Here is an 18758-nt window from a genome sequence, read left to right on the forward strand (position 1 = left end):
TCAGCATTCACACTATCAGAAATGTAATGATGTAATAATCAGCAGTGGATTACAAATGTATGCCACGCGAATACTGAGGGTAATAGCACTACAATTAAGTGTAACTGCGGAGCAATAATATTTGTATACTTGTAGGTATTATATTTGTGTATCTTCTACTGACGCCAGTATGAAGTTCTTCGTATGGGACTATTACGGAAATGTGATAATTTTTATTGTTAAATTCTCCATGCAGGCAAGATTTGCAATTACATTTATTTCCACACTGTATGCAACTTGTTTCTTTTCAGCCATTAAAGATGTGGGAAAAGCGTTGAAATTTAGTTTCTTTGATCTGCCATGGTTCCAAAATAAACAGGAAAATATTCAGAGCACAAGAAACAAACATATAGCAAGCTTTAAAGCAACTCGACTACAAAGTTGAAATTAATTGGCATCAAACGAACAATTAGTAACATAACTCTAAAAAATTACGATCGCTATATTTTACTAGCTACAAAGCATTTCAGAACAGAAAGTTCCTCTGACAAAACAATTGTAATGATTTGCTTGTTTTTTAAAGATAGTAATAGCCGAAACCAGATCTTATGCGTTTTCTTCAAATTTTGTAGATACAGGCGAAATAACCATTCGAACAGTTAGTAACATAATCAGAGTAAATAGATATGAATATACCCGTAACAATTAGTATTTATAAACTCGACGAACATGCGCCCAAGCACGTATTGAAATCATGGCCCACAGAATACTGAACTGCACCCGAATGAAATTACAAAAAGAAAATCGTAATAAAATCTCTACAATAGATTTGTTAACACAAAAAATAATTACAGGTTTACAATTCCAAACGTCTATGAAAGGTATTCTACTTGAAAGGGAAAGCAAAATAGTTGATACCTATTTCAGAAGAGGTGCTGTTTGAGCTTTTACACTATTTGTGAAGAAGTGATTTCACAGTGTTTCAGAGCTTGCTTTTATTCTTATTAGACGGTCAAGTAACCTTTCATATGTAAGAACATACTGTAACTTTATTGTACTTGTTTGATCAAATGCTTTCTCAGCGTCAATGAAGGCACTAAAAGTTTGTGTATTAAATTCTACATGCTTTTAACTAATCTCTGTCACAATGAAAGCATTGTCCACACATGATTTATTTTCCTAATCCACTTTCTAACGTTAAACATCATACATTTCAGTACACAAGGAAGGGAGGGGGTCTCTCGGCGCTCGCGGTGTCGAACTTTTGCGTTGTCTATGTTTATTCACAGTGCTACGCGTCTACTTCGACTAGAGCAGTGAACGACACATAGTTTGAAAGTAATAAATATGCGTACACGCTAAAAAAAACATTGAAAAATCTTGAAAACTGTCCAAATGGCGGCCACGTTATGATTTTCACACTCTCGCCATCTGAAATATTTAATATCTCGTGAAACACTCAACATACGCTAACGATTAAACACTGATTATAAAGCTCTAACGATGCCTAACAACATGCAAAAATAAAATTGTTTAAGAAATAAAAAACGTAATTTTTTTAAATTTTTATTAAATTTTATTTCTCTTCTACACAATGTCAAGACTAACTGCCGCACAAAAGCAAATAAACTAGCGAAAACAAAAGGAGGAGGCAGAGGAAGGTTCACGAAGGCCGAAAAAAAATTCGAAAAAAAAAAAAAAAAAACAGCATCGGGATATCACCTGGAGAGCCGTGTCCGGAAGAAGCGCGCGCAAATGGCGCCATAGCAGCCTTTATCCGTCAACAACCACTACAGCGGCTTTCCATAAGCAACAGTAACTAAAATTAGAATACTCTCGCTCAACATTGGACGTCAAATTTAGCACACTTGAATACGACTTTTCTGCGTCAACAAACAATTTCGGAAAATATATTGCCATGGAAATAAACATAGGACAGTTTTTTTTTTTTTATATATTACTGACAAAACTGTCAACACTACAGAAATAAACATAATATACCGCATTCAAAGGCCTCATCATGTTAAAGATGCATATTATTAGTTTTTAGTTTATTTAAGCTATACGTGCTTTAACGTCTGTGATCATATCGCGTATTTAGAATCTGTGGGTATATCAGTAGGCCGTTTTAACTATTGCTGAGTTTCTGTTTCTTGTGTTGTACATGGCTTTTGTTCACGTAGCTCATTATATATATTGATTAATGTTTATGGTATGGTGATTGAGGTGGTGATGAACCATGGTATGTAAATTTCCAATCCTGCTTTGCCTTTGTAACTGAGGGAAACCATGAAAAAAACCCAGTGACATTGATCTATATTTATGGGTGTCGTGCGATATTACCAACAGAAATAAAGATGTCTGAAAACCGAACTTATCATTGGTTTACTCATAAAATTCTGCATAATTTAGGGTGGTCACGTGACCGCCTTTCAATTAAAAAAATTTTAAAGTTGCATCCAAAGTGGTGGCTTTCAAAATGGTAGAGCATTATGATTGTATATAACAAACTTGATTTATTTAATAGCCTGTTTTTATTCACTTAATTGACGGTGCGACTTCAACAATATTTAAATCTTTATTCAAGCAGAAATACTTATTCTGATTGAACAACAATACCACAATACATTATGTTATGTAAATCGATTATTAAGGTGACTCTACAGTATATCAACTGCAAATTAATGTAAGATTAGTGGAATTAGAGATAATCAGGGAAAGGATTTATATGTAAATACATATTTACTTATAAAGCTAATATAATTTATATTTTGCATTATCTTTATGTTTCACAATGTGTAGGGTTGAAAAATCCTACTTTTATTTTCCATATTTTTCCATATTTTAGAGTTTAGTACATATTTTCGTTAATTTCCATATATTTTCCATATTTCATATAAAACAGTCCATATTATATTAGGTTTAACAATAAAACAAAACAAAATTCCATTAACTTTTAAAAATACATTTCAACAATAGAGATTTAAACACATGTTCAGTAATCCCTTTAACATCAGAGTTATTTGAAAATTAGCAGTCCTATCAACAATGGGAAAGTAAGTTACAAAACTGTATTAATTTAATTTAAAATTTTTAACAGACTTCAGTTGTGCAGCTCAACAGTTAAATGCCAGTCAGAGTACACATAGGTTCAGTTTTGTAAATCATACTATAAAGACGGTAAATATGCCAAAAGTACGTCATTCAGTCAATTTAAAATCAAAACTAACAAGTTACATTTCAGAATTTAAAGAAGATGGTTTATCAACTGACAATAAAATATTATTTTGTAATTTGTGTCAGTGTGCAGTATCATCTACACAAAAGTTCCTGGTGCAACAACACATTACAACTAGTAAACATCAGGCCAACAAACAACTAAATTCCAAGCAGAGACAATTGTTTTTAACACAACCAACAACATCGAATGTAAGATCTGAGTTTAACATCGACCTGTGCCGTTCTCTCATCTCTGCTGATATTCCTCTCTACAAACTAAAGAATAAGGTCTTCAGGGAATTCCTTGAAAAATATACTCAACATACAATCCCGGATGAGTCAACACTTAGGAAGACGTATGCTCCATCCATCTACGATGAGACAATACAGAAGATAAGAGATGAAATTAAAGATAGTTCAATTTGGGTTTCCATTGATGAGACTCCCGACAAAGAAGGTAGACTTGTTGGTAATGTAGTTATCGGTTTGTTAAGTGAACAATATTCTGAACGAATTCTTTTACATTGTGATGTTCTAGAAAAGTGCAATAACAAAACTATAGTTAAACTGTTCAACGAAGCTATGGGTATCCTGTGGCCAAAGGGTATTATGTACGATAATGTGTTATTCTTTATTAGCGATGCTGCCCCTTATATGGTCAAAGCTGGACAAGCATTATCTGTTGTATATCCTAAATTGACTCATTTTACTTGTGTGGCGCATGCATTTCATCGTGTGGCAGAAGTGGTCAGAGACAATTTCCCTAAAGTAGATTTGTTGATTTCATCAGTGAAAAAAGTATTTCTCAAAGCTCCCAGTAGAGTTAACGTGTTGAAAGAAATGTACCCTGAAATTCCATTGCCACCAAAGCCAATTTTAACTAGATGGGGTACATGGCTAGAAGCAGTTGAATATTATGCCGAACATATAGACTCTATTAACAATGTTCTCCTTGCATTGGACTCTGAAGATGCAGTCTCAATTGATACTGCGAAAACAGTTACCTGTGACATAAGTGTGAAGAATGACTTAGCTCACATTCAGCATACATTTTCATGCATCATAAAAACGCTCAAAAGTCTCCAAAATAGGCACCTTTCACTATCTGAAAGTTTTGAAATTATAAATAGTACTGTGGAACAACTGAATCGTGGTAGAGGTAAAGTTGCAGATGCAGTAAGAGCTAAGGTGGACACTGTACTTTCAAAAAACCCTGGATATGAAGAACTACAAAAGGTTGTTGCTGTGATGAGTGGTGAATCAACAGTGAAGATTAACTTGGACTTATCCCCAGCAGACATTGTGAAATTGAATTATGTACCAGTTACTTCTTGTGACGTCGAACGCTCTTTTAGTCAGTATAAATCTATCCTCAGAGACAATAGAAGAAGATTCACTTTTCAGCACTTGAAAGAAATGTTTGTAACCTATTGTTATGGTAACAGACAATAAAAATTGTGTTTTGTTGAAACTACATTGGAAGATAAGGTACGTCCATTATATTTTTTGTTTAGTTTGATTAAAATGTACCAATATTTAACGTACATAGTCATTTTTTTATAATTTTAAGTCCATATTTAATTCCATATTTTGGTAAAAATCCATATTTAATTCCATATTTTGGTAAAAATAACTACATATATATTTACATATTTCATATATTTTTAGTCCATATAAATCCGTTCCCTGGTGATAATAAACGAGATAATATTTGCGAGAAGAGTACGAGGATTCTTCATGCAGTCTGCATTTTCGGGAAAACTTCGAAAAGGAAAAACAATCAAGTAGTCAAGCGACATGGGATTTCAACCACGCTTTTATACAACCTATGGTAATGAATCAAACTCGTTACCCCTAAATTATGCAAATGACTCAGGTACGTGTTCTAACCTCGAGTCATGAATGGGACTGTCACATTTTCTTTAGCAGAAGACAGTGAATTCAAGGAGTACCTAAAAAGGGGAATTCATTCAAGGAGTACCTAACAAGGGGAATTTATTCAAGGAGTAACGAACAAGGGGAATTTATTCAAGGAGTACAAGGGGAATTCATTCAAGAAGTACAAGGAGAATTCATTCAAGGAGTACCTAACAAGGGGAATTAATTCAAGGAGTACAAGGGGAATTCATCCAAGGAGTACCTAATAAGGGGAATTCATTCAAGGAGTACCTAACAAGGGAAATTCATCCAAGGAGTACAAGGGGAATTCATCCAAGGAGTACCTAATAAGGAGAATTCATTCAAGGAGTACCTAACAAGGAGAATTCATTCAAGGAGTACCTAACAAGGGGAATTCATCCAAGGAGTACCTAATAAGGGGAATTCATTCAAGGAGTACCTAACAAGGGGAATTCATTCAAGGAGTACAAGGGGAATTGAAGGAGTACAAGGGGAGTTGGGGAGTTCAAGAGAAACAAAAGGAAGAAAAAAGGTGATCACAAGACAAACAGAGGAAACAAAATGGGAACAAGAGGCCACAAAGGAAACGAAGGGAAACCAGGGAATCACAAGGGAAACAAGAGAAACAAAGATGAAACAAGGGGAACACAAGGGAAACAAGGGGAACACAAGAGAAACAAGGGGAACACAAGAGAAACAAGGGGAACACAAGAGAAACAAGGGGAACACAAGGGAAACAAGGGGAACACAAGAGAAACAAGGGGAACACAAGGGAAACAAGGGGAACACAAGGGAAACAAGGGGAACACAAGAGAAACAAGGGGAACACAAGGGAAACAAGGGGAACACAAGGGAAACAAGGGGAACACAAGGGAAACAAGGGGAACACAAGGGAAACAAGGGGAACACAAGGGAAACAAGGGGAACACAAGGGAAACAAGGGGAACACAAGGGAAACAAGTGGAACACAAGGGAAACAAGGGGAACACAAGGGAAACAAGTGGAACACAAGGGAAACAAGGGGAACACAAGGGAAAGAAGGGGGACACAAGGAAAACAAGGGGAACACAAGGGAAACAAGGGGAACACAAGGGAAACAAGGGGAACACAAGGGAAACAAGGGGAACACAAGAGAAACAAGGGGAACACAAGGAAAACAAGGGGAACACAAGAGAAACAAGGGGAACACAAGGGAAACAAGGGGAACACAAGGGAACACAAGGGAAACAAGGGGAACACAAGAGAAACAAGGGGAACACAAGGAAAACAAGGGGAACACAAGAGAAACAAGGGGAACACAAGGGAAACAAGGGGAACACAATAGAAATAAGGGGAACGTAAGGGAAACTAGGGGAACACAAAAGAAACAAGGGGAACACAATAGAAATAAGAGGAACATAAGGGAAACAAGGGGAACATAAGGGAAACAAGGGGAACATAAGGGAAACAAGGGGAACACAAGGGAAACAAGGGGAACACAAGGGAAACAAGGGGAACACAAGGGAAACAAGGGGAACACAAGGGAAACAAGAGGAACACAAGGGAAACAAGGGGAACACAAGGGAAACAAGGGGAACACAAGGGGAACACAAGGGAAACAAGGGGAACACAATAGAAACAAGGGGAACACAATAGAAACAAGGGGAACACAAGGGAAACAAGGCGAACACAAGGGAAACAAGGCGAACACAAGGGAAACAAGGGGAACACAAGGGAAACAAGGGGAACACAATATAAATAAGGGGAACACAAGGGAAACACGGGGAACACAAGAGAAACAAGGGGAACACAAGGGAAACGAGGGGAACACAAAGGAAACAAGGGGAACACAAGGGAACACAAGGGAAACAATGGGAACACAAGAGAAACAAGGGGAACACAAGGGAAACAAGGGGAACACAATAGAAATAAGGGGAATACAAGGGAACAAGAAAAACAAGGAGGAAAATGAGAATAAAAGAGAACAAGGAAGACAGGACAAGGGAAAGACAAGGAGAACAAGGGGAAGACAAGGAGAACAAGGGGAAGACAATGAGAACAAGGGGAAGACAATGAGAACAAGGGGAAGCCAAGGAGAACAAGGGGAAGCCAAGGAGAACAAGTGGAAGACAAGGAGAACAAGGGGAAGACAAGGAGAACAAGGGGAAGACAAGGAGAACAAGGAGAAGACAAGGAGAACAATGGGAAGACAAGGAGAACAAGGGGAAGACAAGGAGAACAAGGGGAAGACAAGGAGAACAAGGGGAAGACAAGGAGAACAAGGGGAAGACAAGGAGAACAAGGGGAAGACAAGGAGAACAAGGGGAAGATAAGGAGAACAAGGGAAGACTAGGAAAACAAGGGGAAGACAAGGAGAACAAGGGGAAGACAAGGAGAACAAGGGGAAGACAAGGAGAACAAGGGGAAGACAAGAAGAACAAGGGGAAGACAAGGAGAACAAGGGGAAGACAAGGAGAACAAGGGGAAGACAAGGAGAACAAGGGGAAGACAAGAAGAACAAGGGGAAGACAAGGAGAACAAGGGGAAGACAAGGAGAACTAGGGGAAGACAAGGAGAACAAGGGGAAGATAAGGAGAACAAGGGAAGACTAGGAAAACAAGGAGAACAAGGGAAGACAAGAAAAACAACAGGAAGACAAGAAGAACAACGGGAAGACAAGAAAAACAACGGAAGATAAGGATAACAATGGGAAGACAAGGAAACAATTGAGCATTTTTATGTGACAGTCAATTTCCAAGTTACCCTCACCTATACTTACCTAGTGAGAAGAAAGACGTGGTTTTACATCAAAATCACAAACCCTTAGGGTTGTTTTAACAGAACGTATTTTAACTAGGGAAACATTACAATGTTTTTATTGTCGATTTTGTCGACATTAGACAAATTAGTTATTTCATGATATTTACATTAGGCCTAAGTAACAAATTTCTTCCAAAATTTGTATTTTATATTTAAGCTGTAACTTGTATGCTGTATAGTAGGATTAAGTGGTTTATCGTAAGTTCAAACAGGCTAGGGCTGTTCAACAATTATCCAGACTGGCTCACCCACTGGACACACTTCATTGGACAATCAACTTGATTAAGTTTAATTTGTTTCTTCCTATCTAATTGCATCATTTCTGCAAACGCTAGTCATGGAAATAAAAATTCGAAACACATTATAGGAACACAAAACATGAAATCATTGTGCAGAACATTGTAAGGAAATCAGTTTAGATCTCCAGCAGTTGTTTCGCAGCCGTGTGTGATTCTGTAGTAGGAAAGCCGTTTCAAGTCTGCATTTCTCCGGAAACCTCAGTTTCCGTTAGAACTTTCACTCCACTAATATAGCTCCATTGTTTTTTTCAATGGTATATTGGTCCGTTAAGTATAATATTAATTAAAAGAAGAATGTAATTCAGTCAATACTTAACAGTAAGAAATACATTAAATTATGTTATAACAAAATTAACATCACATATATTTTAACGACAAACGTTTTCGCCAATTATATTGGCATCTTCAGGTCGAATGGAACATGTTAACAAAATGAACACTTAGTCTTAACTAGTTAAAATAATGTTAAAAGTAGGATATGAAATTAAACAGTTAATAAAATTGAGTAAAGCAGCCATCAAGTTGTATGTAGAAAATGATGTATAGTAGAAAGCATGTATGATGAGGGGGACGACAGCATAGCCTGGGTATCTCAAAACGAAAGTAACCGTTACAGGTTTGCCAAACATTCCAAGAAACCGCGAACGTGCGGTTTTATTTTTTATATTTTTTTTCTAGCGGGCTATTTTACGACGCTTCATCAACTGCTGTAGTTATCTAGCGTCTGAATGATATGAAGGTGATAATGCTGGCGAAATTAGTCGAGGATTCATCGCCGAAAAGTTAACCAGCATTTGCTCTTAATGGGTTGAAGGAAAACCCCGGAAAAACCTCAACCAGGTGACTTGCTCCAACCAGAATTTGAAACGGGACCCATTCGTTTCACAGTCAGGCATGCTAACCGTTATTCCGCAGTGGTGAATCGTGTAGTTTTAAAGCTCGCAAAAACGTTCCCCGTCAGGAAGAAAAAAAAGTTCCGAATTATTTTAAATGGCTTATAAATACGCTAAATTATGTACAAGATCATCATTGTGGACTTAAATGAGCTTCTACGAAAGAACAGCGAAATTTGATTGCATGCGAAATGCGTTATTATTACAAGTTTTTTATTGACGTCACTAAATTCCATGTCATATATTTAGATGACAGGCAAATGTACACCTGTTTCAATTTTCGAAGGCTGGACAAGATATTAATGTGGAAAGGATTTTTTATTGCCCAGTGGACATGAACATAAACAGCTTTCAAAAATTGTCAGAATAATTCTACAGGTTTATTATGACATGAGATCTGTCACTTAGTTACAGTTCAAGGAAATTATAATAAATAGCAATGTATGGACTCAACAGATATCAGAAAAAATATGACTAGTTACTTAATAACAATTAAATTTTAAAACTGTAGGCCTACAAAATAAAACATTAAGTATGGTAAGAGGCAATAACATGCTTTCAATTTATGATTTGTTTATGGCTGAATTAGTTTTGCTTCAATTAACATAGAAGCAAGTTATGAGCGGTCACGCATTTCTGGGATACATCATAAATAAATACATTCTGTGTCCCGTTTTTTTTTCGTTCGTGTTAAAGAAACCTTACTCCTGTTCTTTCGTTTATATTTTTATCTTACTTTAAAATTAATTTTTGTACTCTACCTGCAGCCTATCTTGTAATCAATTCGTCCTGTTCTGAGTGATAGGTTTGTTAATTTTAAGTATTTTAATTTCTTGTCTAATAACTATATTTTCTTCTGCCCGTTCTTTTATAACCAGCGACTCTTCTGAGGAAATATATTTCATAAGGTTTGAATTTGTTATTTATGTTTCTTTGTCATCGTCCAGCTCTCGCTGGTATTATCCTGGAGGTTTAGAAATTGATAGAATCTTATAACTAGGGAACAGATTTCTAGGTGCTAAAACAGAGATTTAGAACTTTATAAAGTCCAGTTTAGGACTTCTGGTACATTATATGAAATTAACAATTAATAATTTTAATTTTAATTAGCCTAATAAATGTTTCATTTTAGATGCAATTTGTGTACAATGAACTGGTGCTGACAATGAGCACAACTAGACTGAAGACTCAAATTGTATCAGTGAAAAAGATTGATTGCTGGTTGGTCAGTTTCATTTTGCATAATGAGGGTGCATTGACGCGAAAACTAATTTGTAAGCTCTCGCCTAACCTGAACAACTTACTACTAGTTTTATGCTAAGGAACGAACTTGCCAGACCATTCTCTGTCTGCAAGAGATTTTTTTTTTTTTTTTTTTTTTTTAATTTTAAGTACCATTATTGTAGTTTTGGGGCATTTTTTTCTGTTTTTAGTACAGATATTTTTATTTGAAATATACGAAAAATACTAAAAAGTCGCTTTTCAGGCACAAGCAGAGGTTTCAGGCATTTATAGGAGTTTATGGTTCATTTAGGCGTTTTAGGATCTATAGAATTTTAACAGCAGTATTCTGTATAGTCTACATGAAACGTAGAGATATCTAAATAACATAGTCTAGGATATGTCAAAGCAAGCGCATTTTTCTGACCTTGACGTCGTGATCGGTCATCAAGCACTAGGTATAGAAGGAGGAAGGATTATGTATATGAATAAGGAGCCTGTTGGATTAAGGAAACAGTGGTGTACAGACTTCAAACAGAACGTGAAATTTTATGTCGTTATTTTATATGGCTATTAGCTGTTTGATATTATCTATATTGTCTGTAAAACAAAGTACTAACACCAGTTTCTTAATATTGCAGTTAATAATATAATGAAGAGTTAAGAAAGAATATGCACATAAATTTCATAGTAGTAAAACTACACGTATACTATATTAAGTGAATGAAACAACATTCATGAAGAAAGTGATATCCCAAAGATTAAGTATGACATGATAAGTTGGAATTGATATTAATGGTATATTTAGCCTTATAAAGTAATCAATAAACTAATAAAAACAATATTACAGTACAAAGCAAAGTTACCTAGGTATATGTTTCAACTGTAACTAATATTACATAACAAAACTCTTATCGCATTATGTTTTTAAGGTGATGTTGGTGCGCAACTTCCTATCATCAGAATATTAAATCATTTTCTCGAAATCTGCTGAAGCTATAGAGCTGACGTTTTTACAACACTTGGGCACATATCTTTGTTTATGATGTAACAGTAGTTCCTTTGTTAATTTATTTTCTTACAAACATTTTCCATGCGAATATTTTCAAAATTTTCAATACGCATCTTCAGTAATACATATTTACGATATATTAGATTTACGAAAACATTGTTTCAGTACCTGTAAGGCTACTAAATAAACATATCTGAAAATTTCACCTTCCTGTAAAAAGTTGAAAATACTGCTTTTGAATAAAAAGGAAACTCGTGAAAAATGGGCATTAAAATTGAAACTTACATTCTTATAACGCACTTATACTTCTCAGACAAATCTAAAAATTAACATGGATACAGTTTTAATCAGTTCTCTTCCCATTATCTATTGAATCAGTGCTGGACATCCCTGTATATAGCTCGACCAAGCGGCAAATACTACCTCACTCGTCTGTCCCTTTCCTTTCCGCTGTAAAGCGCTCAGGCTCTCCTGAACTCTAAAGCGCGCGGCGCGCGCTTGCCCATATAGGCATCAGTTCACATGACTCGTTTAGAATGGTCAAACAAAATAGGTACGAAACTAGAAACCCGTCCACTACTTTTAACATGCAGTGCGGTTCAAGTGAAATAATATTATTTTAGAGGCTGGTAGTGTGGACTATTCTAAGTAAAAAGTTAATATAAACGTGTCTAATTTCCAATGGTTGTAGACATACAGCTGTTTGAATTTTACACATAACAAGCCTTAAACTGGTACGAAGAACGACAAATTACTACGTAGTATTGACTACATACAAGGGAATGTATTGGGTTGGTGCATATGTTCATTGTGTTCTTTCGCTGTGACAATTTTTTTTATTTGAGATGAACAGAAGACCGAAATTAATCAGTAATATATTCTCCTACATTATCCATGACTGTCTGCCAACGCTGGGGTATTTTTCGATTCCGCGTCTGAAGAAATCTGCTGGTGTGGAGTTAAAGAAGTCGTCAAACCAAATTTGTAAAGCATCTTCGTTACCAAAAGAGTCCCTTGAAGATTGTTGGATAGAGATCGGAAAAGGTGGAAATCTGAGGACGAATTATCAGGATAATTAGACTGACCAGAATTTTTATGGTCCAGCAGGGGACATCGGCTATTTCTAGAAAAACCATAAAAGCTTACCTTGTCACGCTCCATTGAAATGTTGCAGAAAATACATGTAACTGTAGTACAATGATAGAACTTTGTACACTAAATTTGTAAAGTATCTTAACTTTTTAAATTAAATGCATAAACTCCTATACATAATTATAACCACTAAAGAATTCAATTTCAGTACTGACGCATGCATGGAAGTCTTTCACATACGTAAAATTGTACACACTGAACTCTAACACACACATTTTGCAAGTACTTGTCTGAAGAATGTATCTTTTTAAATATCTGTTCATTCCCAAACAGCTTCACATTAAGTTCTTCATATGACAAATGAAAGTTTGTTTTCACTTGTAACAAAGTTTTAACTGTTTCAATTTTCATTCTTGACTTTTCATTAGTCCAGATTCAGTTCATTGTGGAGAAAAGCCTTTCAAACTTATGAATTATTGACAGAGACATGTCATTAATGACACTATTTTGAGAAGATTTTCAACTGAATGGATTTTTTTTTTAATATTGAAAAACATCATATCACTTTTCATCTGTTGGTTTGTCACAAAATTCCTCATTTTTTAATTAGTTGAAAATGGACGCTACGGCAGTTCTAAGGCTTCCGGGCAACGCGGATGCTAAGATGACCAAAGACAAAGATGCTATGTTCTTCTCAAAAAGTGCAGAATATCTCATACATAAGTACTGTGCATGCTGGTTTCTCTGTCTCATACTGAGAACCGTTCAGAAATATGAATGAATCGCTGCAGTTCTAGTAAAATGTTATTGAAACAAAATAAAAGCTTCTGGGGACAAAATTAATTTCCAGGGACAAAAACGGGGACATTTGCTCCCCGGAGACAGCAACTCAAAACCGGAGACTGTCCCCGGAAATCGGGGACGTCTGGTCATCCTAGGATAATATGAAGGAGTGGAATCACCTCCTAACTAGAGATGGGTAAAAAATAACACAACAGTTATTTTGGAACTGTTGCAAAAATGAACAGTAGGTCGGAACCTCCTGTTCCGAAATAACACTGTTCCGACTCCGAGCTGCTCACTTGTCAGCTGTTGCGGGCCTGCAGTACTGCGTTGCGCAAGGCATGTTCCGACTCCGAGACAACAGAGAACAGTCATAATTTGTTCCGTTGAACCAATACCGTCTTGGGGGAAGAGGGAGAGTACTGTATCGCTCTTTTGAACGATTCCTCAAAAGGCACGAGAGTCAAAGAGATAGCTTGCATCAATGAACGATTCCGACTCATCTCTACTTGTAACTGTTGCAGACAATGCTTTACTCGACAAGAAAAGAAATGCAAAATTAAGAGAAGAATTCCAAATAAAAAGGCAATACGGACAAATAAAAGAAAAAAAGTCAGAGTACAGACTACACCACATAGAGACAATGTCATTAGACAGGATTCCATACCAAATATTAGATTACCAACCACAAGAAAGTTTCCACCCTGGAAGAAATTTGAGGACGGAACGGATTAATACGCTCGGTTCCTGCAGATGATGATGATGATGATGATGGTGATGGTGATGGTGATGGTGATGGTGATGGTGATGGCGTGTTACCTGAGCGAGGAAGAGTGTGAGCAGAGCCAGGATGATGAAGTTGGTGCCGCCAGCGAAGTCCGTCAACTTATCCAACTGGAAGATTGCCGCAATGGTGAAAAAGATCACCTGTAAGGTGACAGTCACGATGGCGGAGATCGCCAGATGATCTTCGTCAAGGATCTGCACTGCCATTGCCTGCAAGACAGTACAAGTTGGTCATAGATTAAACACACACAAATTAAATTATATTGCAGGTCCTAGAACACGTCACGAAAGAGGAAAATAACGCTACAGCCGCCACATTTAATTACCGCGCTGATCATGCGTAAACAGATTCCAGATATTCACAGCGACTCATTTGTGAAGACAAGTACTATATTTTAAACTCTTTTGAGATTTGATTTTCCGAAAGTGCTTGCAATCCAATTCCTAGTTCCGCGTCGTTCGCTTACTCGCGACGTCAAGTAGGAAGGAACTGACTTTCTAATAATTCATAAAGCTTGTTGTTTCATTTTAGATATCGGGTTACAGATATACTAATAATTAAGAAATTAACATATAAACACAGCGTATCTCATTTATCTTGTACACCTATTACAACTTTTTTGTTTGGATAAGTGTTGGAATTTTTGTTTTTGAGAATTGTTAGAACGAGGGGCTAACATGAGTGTAGAGATGTGATGCATGTAACTACATTATGGTACAAGATACGCGTGACGTCATCAATTTTTCAAATAGCACTACATACTTTAAACAAGTTACATTGATTACACTCATTAAGACGAGTTCAAAAATGTATCACAATGTCACCTTCCCAATCAATAACAACAAAATGCAAAATGAATGCCATCAGAATGTGTCGTTTGTTGTAGTCCCCTATTCATCTTGTACATTAACTTACACAAAACGAAAGACGAATGACGTCCGTACACGTCGTGTATTGTGTGTTTGCTGTCTAACATGTAAACAAACCACAACAACTGTCGAATGCCGCAATCCACGTACAATGGCCTGCACGTTCTCCGGACTTGTCGCCACTCGATTTCTTCCTGTGAGGAACTGTAAAGGACAGTATGTACCAGAACATTCTGACAACACCAGATGACATGCAGAAACGCATTCGACAGGCTTGTGTGTTTATTCAGCCAGCAACATGCCGGGCAGTCATACGGTCTTTCGGGGAACGCCTTCGAATGTGTATTAATGTGAATTGTCCCATTTGGAATATCTTCTGTGACTATCAACGCATAACATCACATTGGAAGTACGTTTTTGTTTCGTTTCGTTGTTATTGATTAGGATAGTGACATTGTGATACATTTTTGAACTCGTCTTAATATGTGTAATCAATGTAACATGATTAAAGTATGTAGTGCTATTTGAAAAATTGATGACGTCACGTGTATTTTGTACCATAATGTAGTTACATGCTCCAAATCTCCACACTCATGTTAACCCCTCGTTCTAACATAAAGCTCAAAATAAAAAATTCCAATACCTTTCCAAACAAAAAAGTTATAATAGATGCATCCTTATATACAGGGTGTTTCAAAAGTGACTGTCAATAATTTACAGATGAAAAGTACACACTAACCCAAGCAAAAAAATCTTCAATACACATTGATCTGCAAATTAACCGCTGTCGAGATAATGCACACTTAATTTTGAGATTCCTCGCTAAGAGCAGACGTGCAGACATCCCTAACTGAATTATACCTAGAGCAGTTGTTCAAAATGCTGTCCATGCATATAAATGTAACGTTGTGTTCTTCTCTGTAGTGGGCTCCGAATTCTCTCGGGCAGTCATAGATCATTCATTATTTGCTGAAAGGCACTTTCAATCCAAAACCGCAATTCCTAAAATGTGTTGATCTCAGACGTGTAAACCAGGCTCTTTATATGATCCCAAACACAAATCTAATCGGATTTAAATCCAGTGACATCGGAGGTCACTGTACAGGCCTTCCTCTGTCTAAGGCAGCGATCATCAGCACAGTGCACTCTCGGGCTAATGCCTCTTACCCGCGGAATAATTACACTAGCGTGCATCAGTGGCTGCTGCCGGGTATGCTGTCTCTCTATCTCTTCTGCACGACGGAGCACATTTTGTTACACTCCTTGCACTTTACCCATTTCAGCGAGTGCCGACGATCACTGGTCTAAGGGAATGTCGCATGAACGGTTAATTTGTGGACCAATGCTTATTTGAACTTTTTTATTCTTTCAGTTTGTACTTTTCATCTCTAAATTATTGACTGTCACTTTTGAAACTCCGTGTATACATAAATAACCATTAGGTACTGTGGTAAATGAAAGTTAGTCTTCTTAGATAATAATACTCAAGAAATAACTGTAATATACATCACCTGTAAGATTGTTCGAATTCTTGTATCATCAACACAATTATGATAATAATTGAATGATACTTTTACTATATATTGTACCTCTTGTGTTTATATTAGCATATCTAATCTTCTCCATACTAATTGTATTAAACAAGATACATCCCAGCGAATCTTACTGTCTAAGTAATTTCTGAGTGATAATTTAGTCCTTTATGAATGAAAAATATTTTGGAGATTTCATCTCCTATTTTAACAGAAAATACCGTCTTTCTCAATATCATAAGCAACAACTAATTATGAGTAAAACATTTTTTGTATGGAAATTGTAAATCGTTTAATGTGGTGTATACATTTTATGTAAAAATAAATATACAGTCCATTTCGAGAAAATCGTAATTTATTTTTAATTAACGATCTTCTGTAGAGATGTTCAGAGAATTTTTATGCATATTTCCTGCAAGAAATTACATACAACGAATATTAGTAAAGTTTATCCAATAGAGCAAGATAAAATGTTGCAAATGGAAGGACAGACTATGTAAAAAAAACAGCTTTTCTACATTGTGGGTGGTATAGATATCTCACAAAACTCTCAAAATCGACATTATACTTTGCTTATTGAAAATTTCAAATTAATACGTTGAAAAATCAAGTGATACAATTATACAAATCACATTGTAGAATTTTTGCATAACGTTGGCGACCCTGCTGCCGACGATCAATACATCACACAGCGTGTCTTACGTGCGCCTGGTACCCCAGTTATCGGTCAAGGCCGAAGGTGCATCCGTGACGTCAAAGAACCCCATCAATGTATCCGTCCACCCTCAATGTGTTTCGTATGAAGTGACGTCACTGACCCTCAATACACTACACTTGCATTGCAAGGGACATGTCCTTGAATTGGCGCGGATCTCCTTGCGCACATGACGGCGGAGAAGTGAATGAATGTTAGCACACACAGTCAAGCCTATATTATTATGTAGGCCTACTAGGCTACATCCGAAGTTTCAAATCGTTTAGGGTTTATTTCCTTAACCCATTCTTTTTGGGAGTGCATTTTCTATCTGGCATTACACACCGTGGAGGGATTCCCCATGGCGCGAGGTCATAAAAACGCAGACATCCATGCAAGAAAATAGAGAAGATGACACAACGGAAACAATGTATGTACCCTAAGTGCCGCGTCTGTGACTCAACGCTACAGCGCTGATCTTCCATCCAAGCAGCCCTGGTTCGAACCCCAACCAGGATCCGATGGAATTAGTGATGGACAAGCAGACGTTGCAGACGTTTTTCTCGGGATACTTCCGTTTCCCTCCATCTTCTCATTTCATCTATCATCTACAATAATTAAAAATAGGCTGGAGTAAAGTCTTGGGAGGCTGTACGGATGCCGACACAGAAGGACTTGGGACTCCGGATTCTGGTGCTTATCGGGTACTCGTCTGAAGATGGGACCTAGCTCTGAGGCAGGACGACACACCTGTCAGCCTCGGATTCACGAAAGCCTTAAGCCAATGTTGCACTTAGACAATTATCGCATTCATATGACCAGCCCTCGATAAGCCAAACCAAGCCGAATGTACTGCAGTGGGACTCATTTGAATTCACGTAACTGCTCAAGCTTATACTTATATACTAAAACTTCCCTAAAACGAAACGCGATCGTTCCAGATTTTTTTTCCGTTTTCACAGGTTTTCGTTTTACAAAGGGTTGAGTTTTGGCAAAACTAAGAATAGACTACTGCAATATGCCCACTGTAGGAAGAATACAATGAAGAAATAATTTGAAATAAAATTTACTACAGTACTTGCAAAGTGAATTTTACTTTCATAATTAACTTACGTAATTGCAGCCCCCCCCTCTCTCTCTCTCTCTCTCTCTGCGCCCTAGTTTCTTGGCCCCACATTTCTTTTAAAGTGCATTGCAGCGACTTTTTTTTTTTTTTTTAGGGAACGTTGAAGGATTTCCTTCGCGTCCTGCATCAATTCAGAGTGTAAATTGCGCCGTAATCCATCGGTTGTGTAACTGAATATGTGTTTCATGGAAAATAGATTAACTTCACGTTAGACAAGTCATCCTTGGATGGCAGGTAGCAATGTCTAAAAACAGTATGACCTTACGACCTTGACGTTTCATTGCTCCATTAAAATTATGAAGCTACTCTTCCATGATAGAACTGGTCATCTAGGCTTTTTTAAATCGCACAGTTTTACTTTATTTGCATTGTTATTTAACACTGTATTGGCATATTAACACAAAACTGAGAATAAATAAACAGAAATGTGAAACTAAATTGACACTACACTACAATTATTCACAGTTTTATTCTACTCATACTGTTCTTTATCACTGTATTGGCTTGTTAAAACAAAACTGAGAATAAATTAAAGAAAATACAAAAGGGTTGGA

At 36.8% G+C, this 18758-nt stretch overlaps 1 protein-coding gene across 3 annotated transcripts in view; it reads right to left on the minus strand.

Annotated features, from left to right (window-relative positions):
- The window catches only part of LOC138694534 (uncharacterized), an 87985-nt gene that overhangs the window by 35668 nt on the left and 33559 nt on the right, over positions 1–18758 (minus strand). For all 3 annotated transcript variants that reach the window (XM_069818357.1, XM_069818359.1, XM_069818358.1), the window contains exon 2: positions 14016–14192. In XM_069818357.1, coding sequence (XP_069674458.1) covers positions 14016–14189 — 174 coding nt within the window. In that variant the 5' untranslated portion in view covers positions 14190–14192. The remainder of the gene's footprint in view (positions 1–14015; positions 14193–18758) is intronic.

The sequence above is a fragment of the Periplaneta americana genome, chromosome 2 (genome assembly GCF_040183065.1).
Source record: "Periplaneta americana isolate PAMFEO1 chromosome 2, P.americana_PAMFEO1_priV1, whole genome shotgun sequence".
Taxonomy (NCBI): domain Eukaryota; kingdom Metazoa; phylum Arthropoda; class Insecta; order Blattodea; family Blattidae; genus Periplaneta; species Periplaneta americana.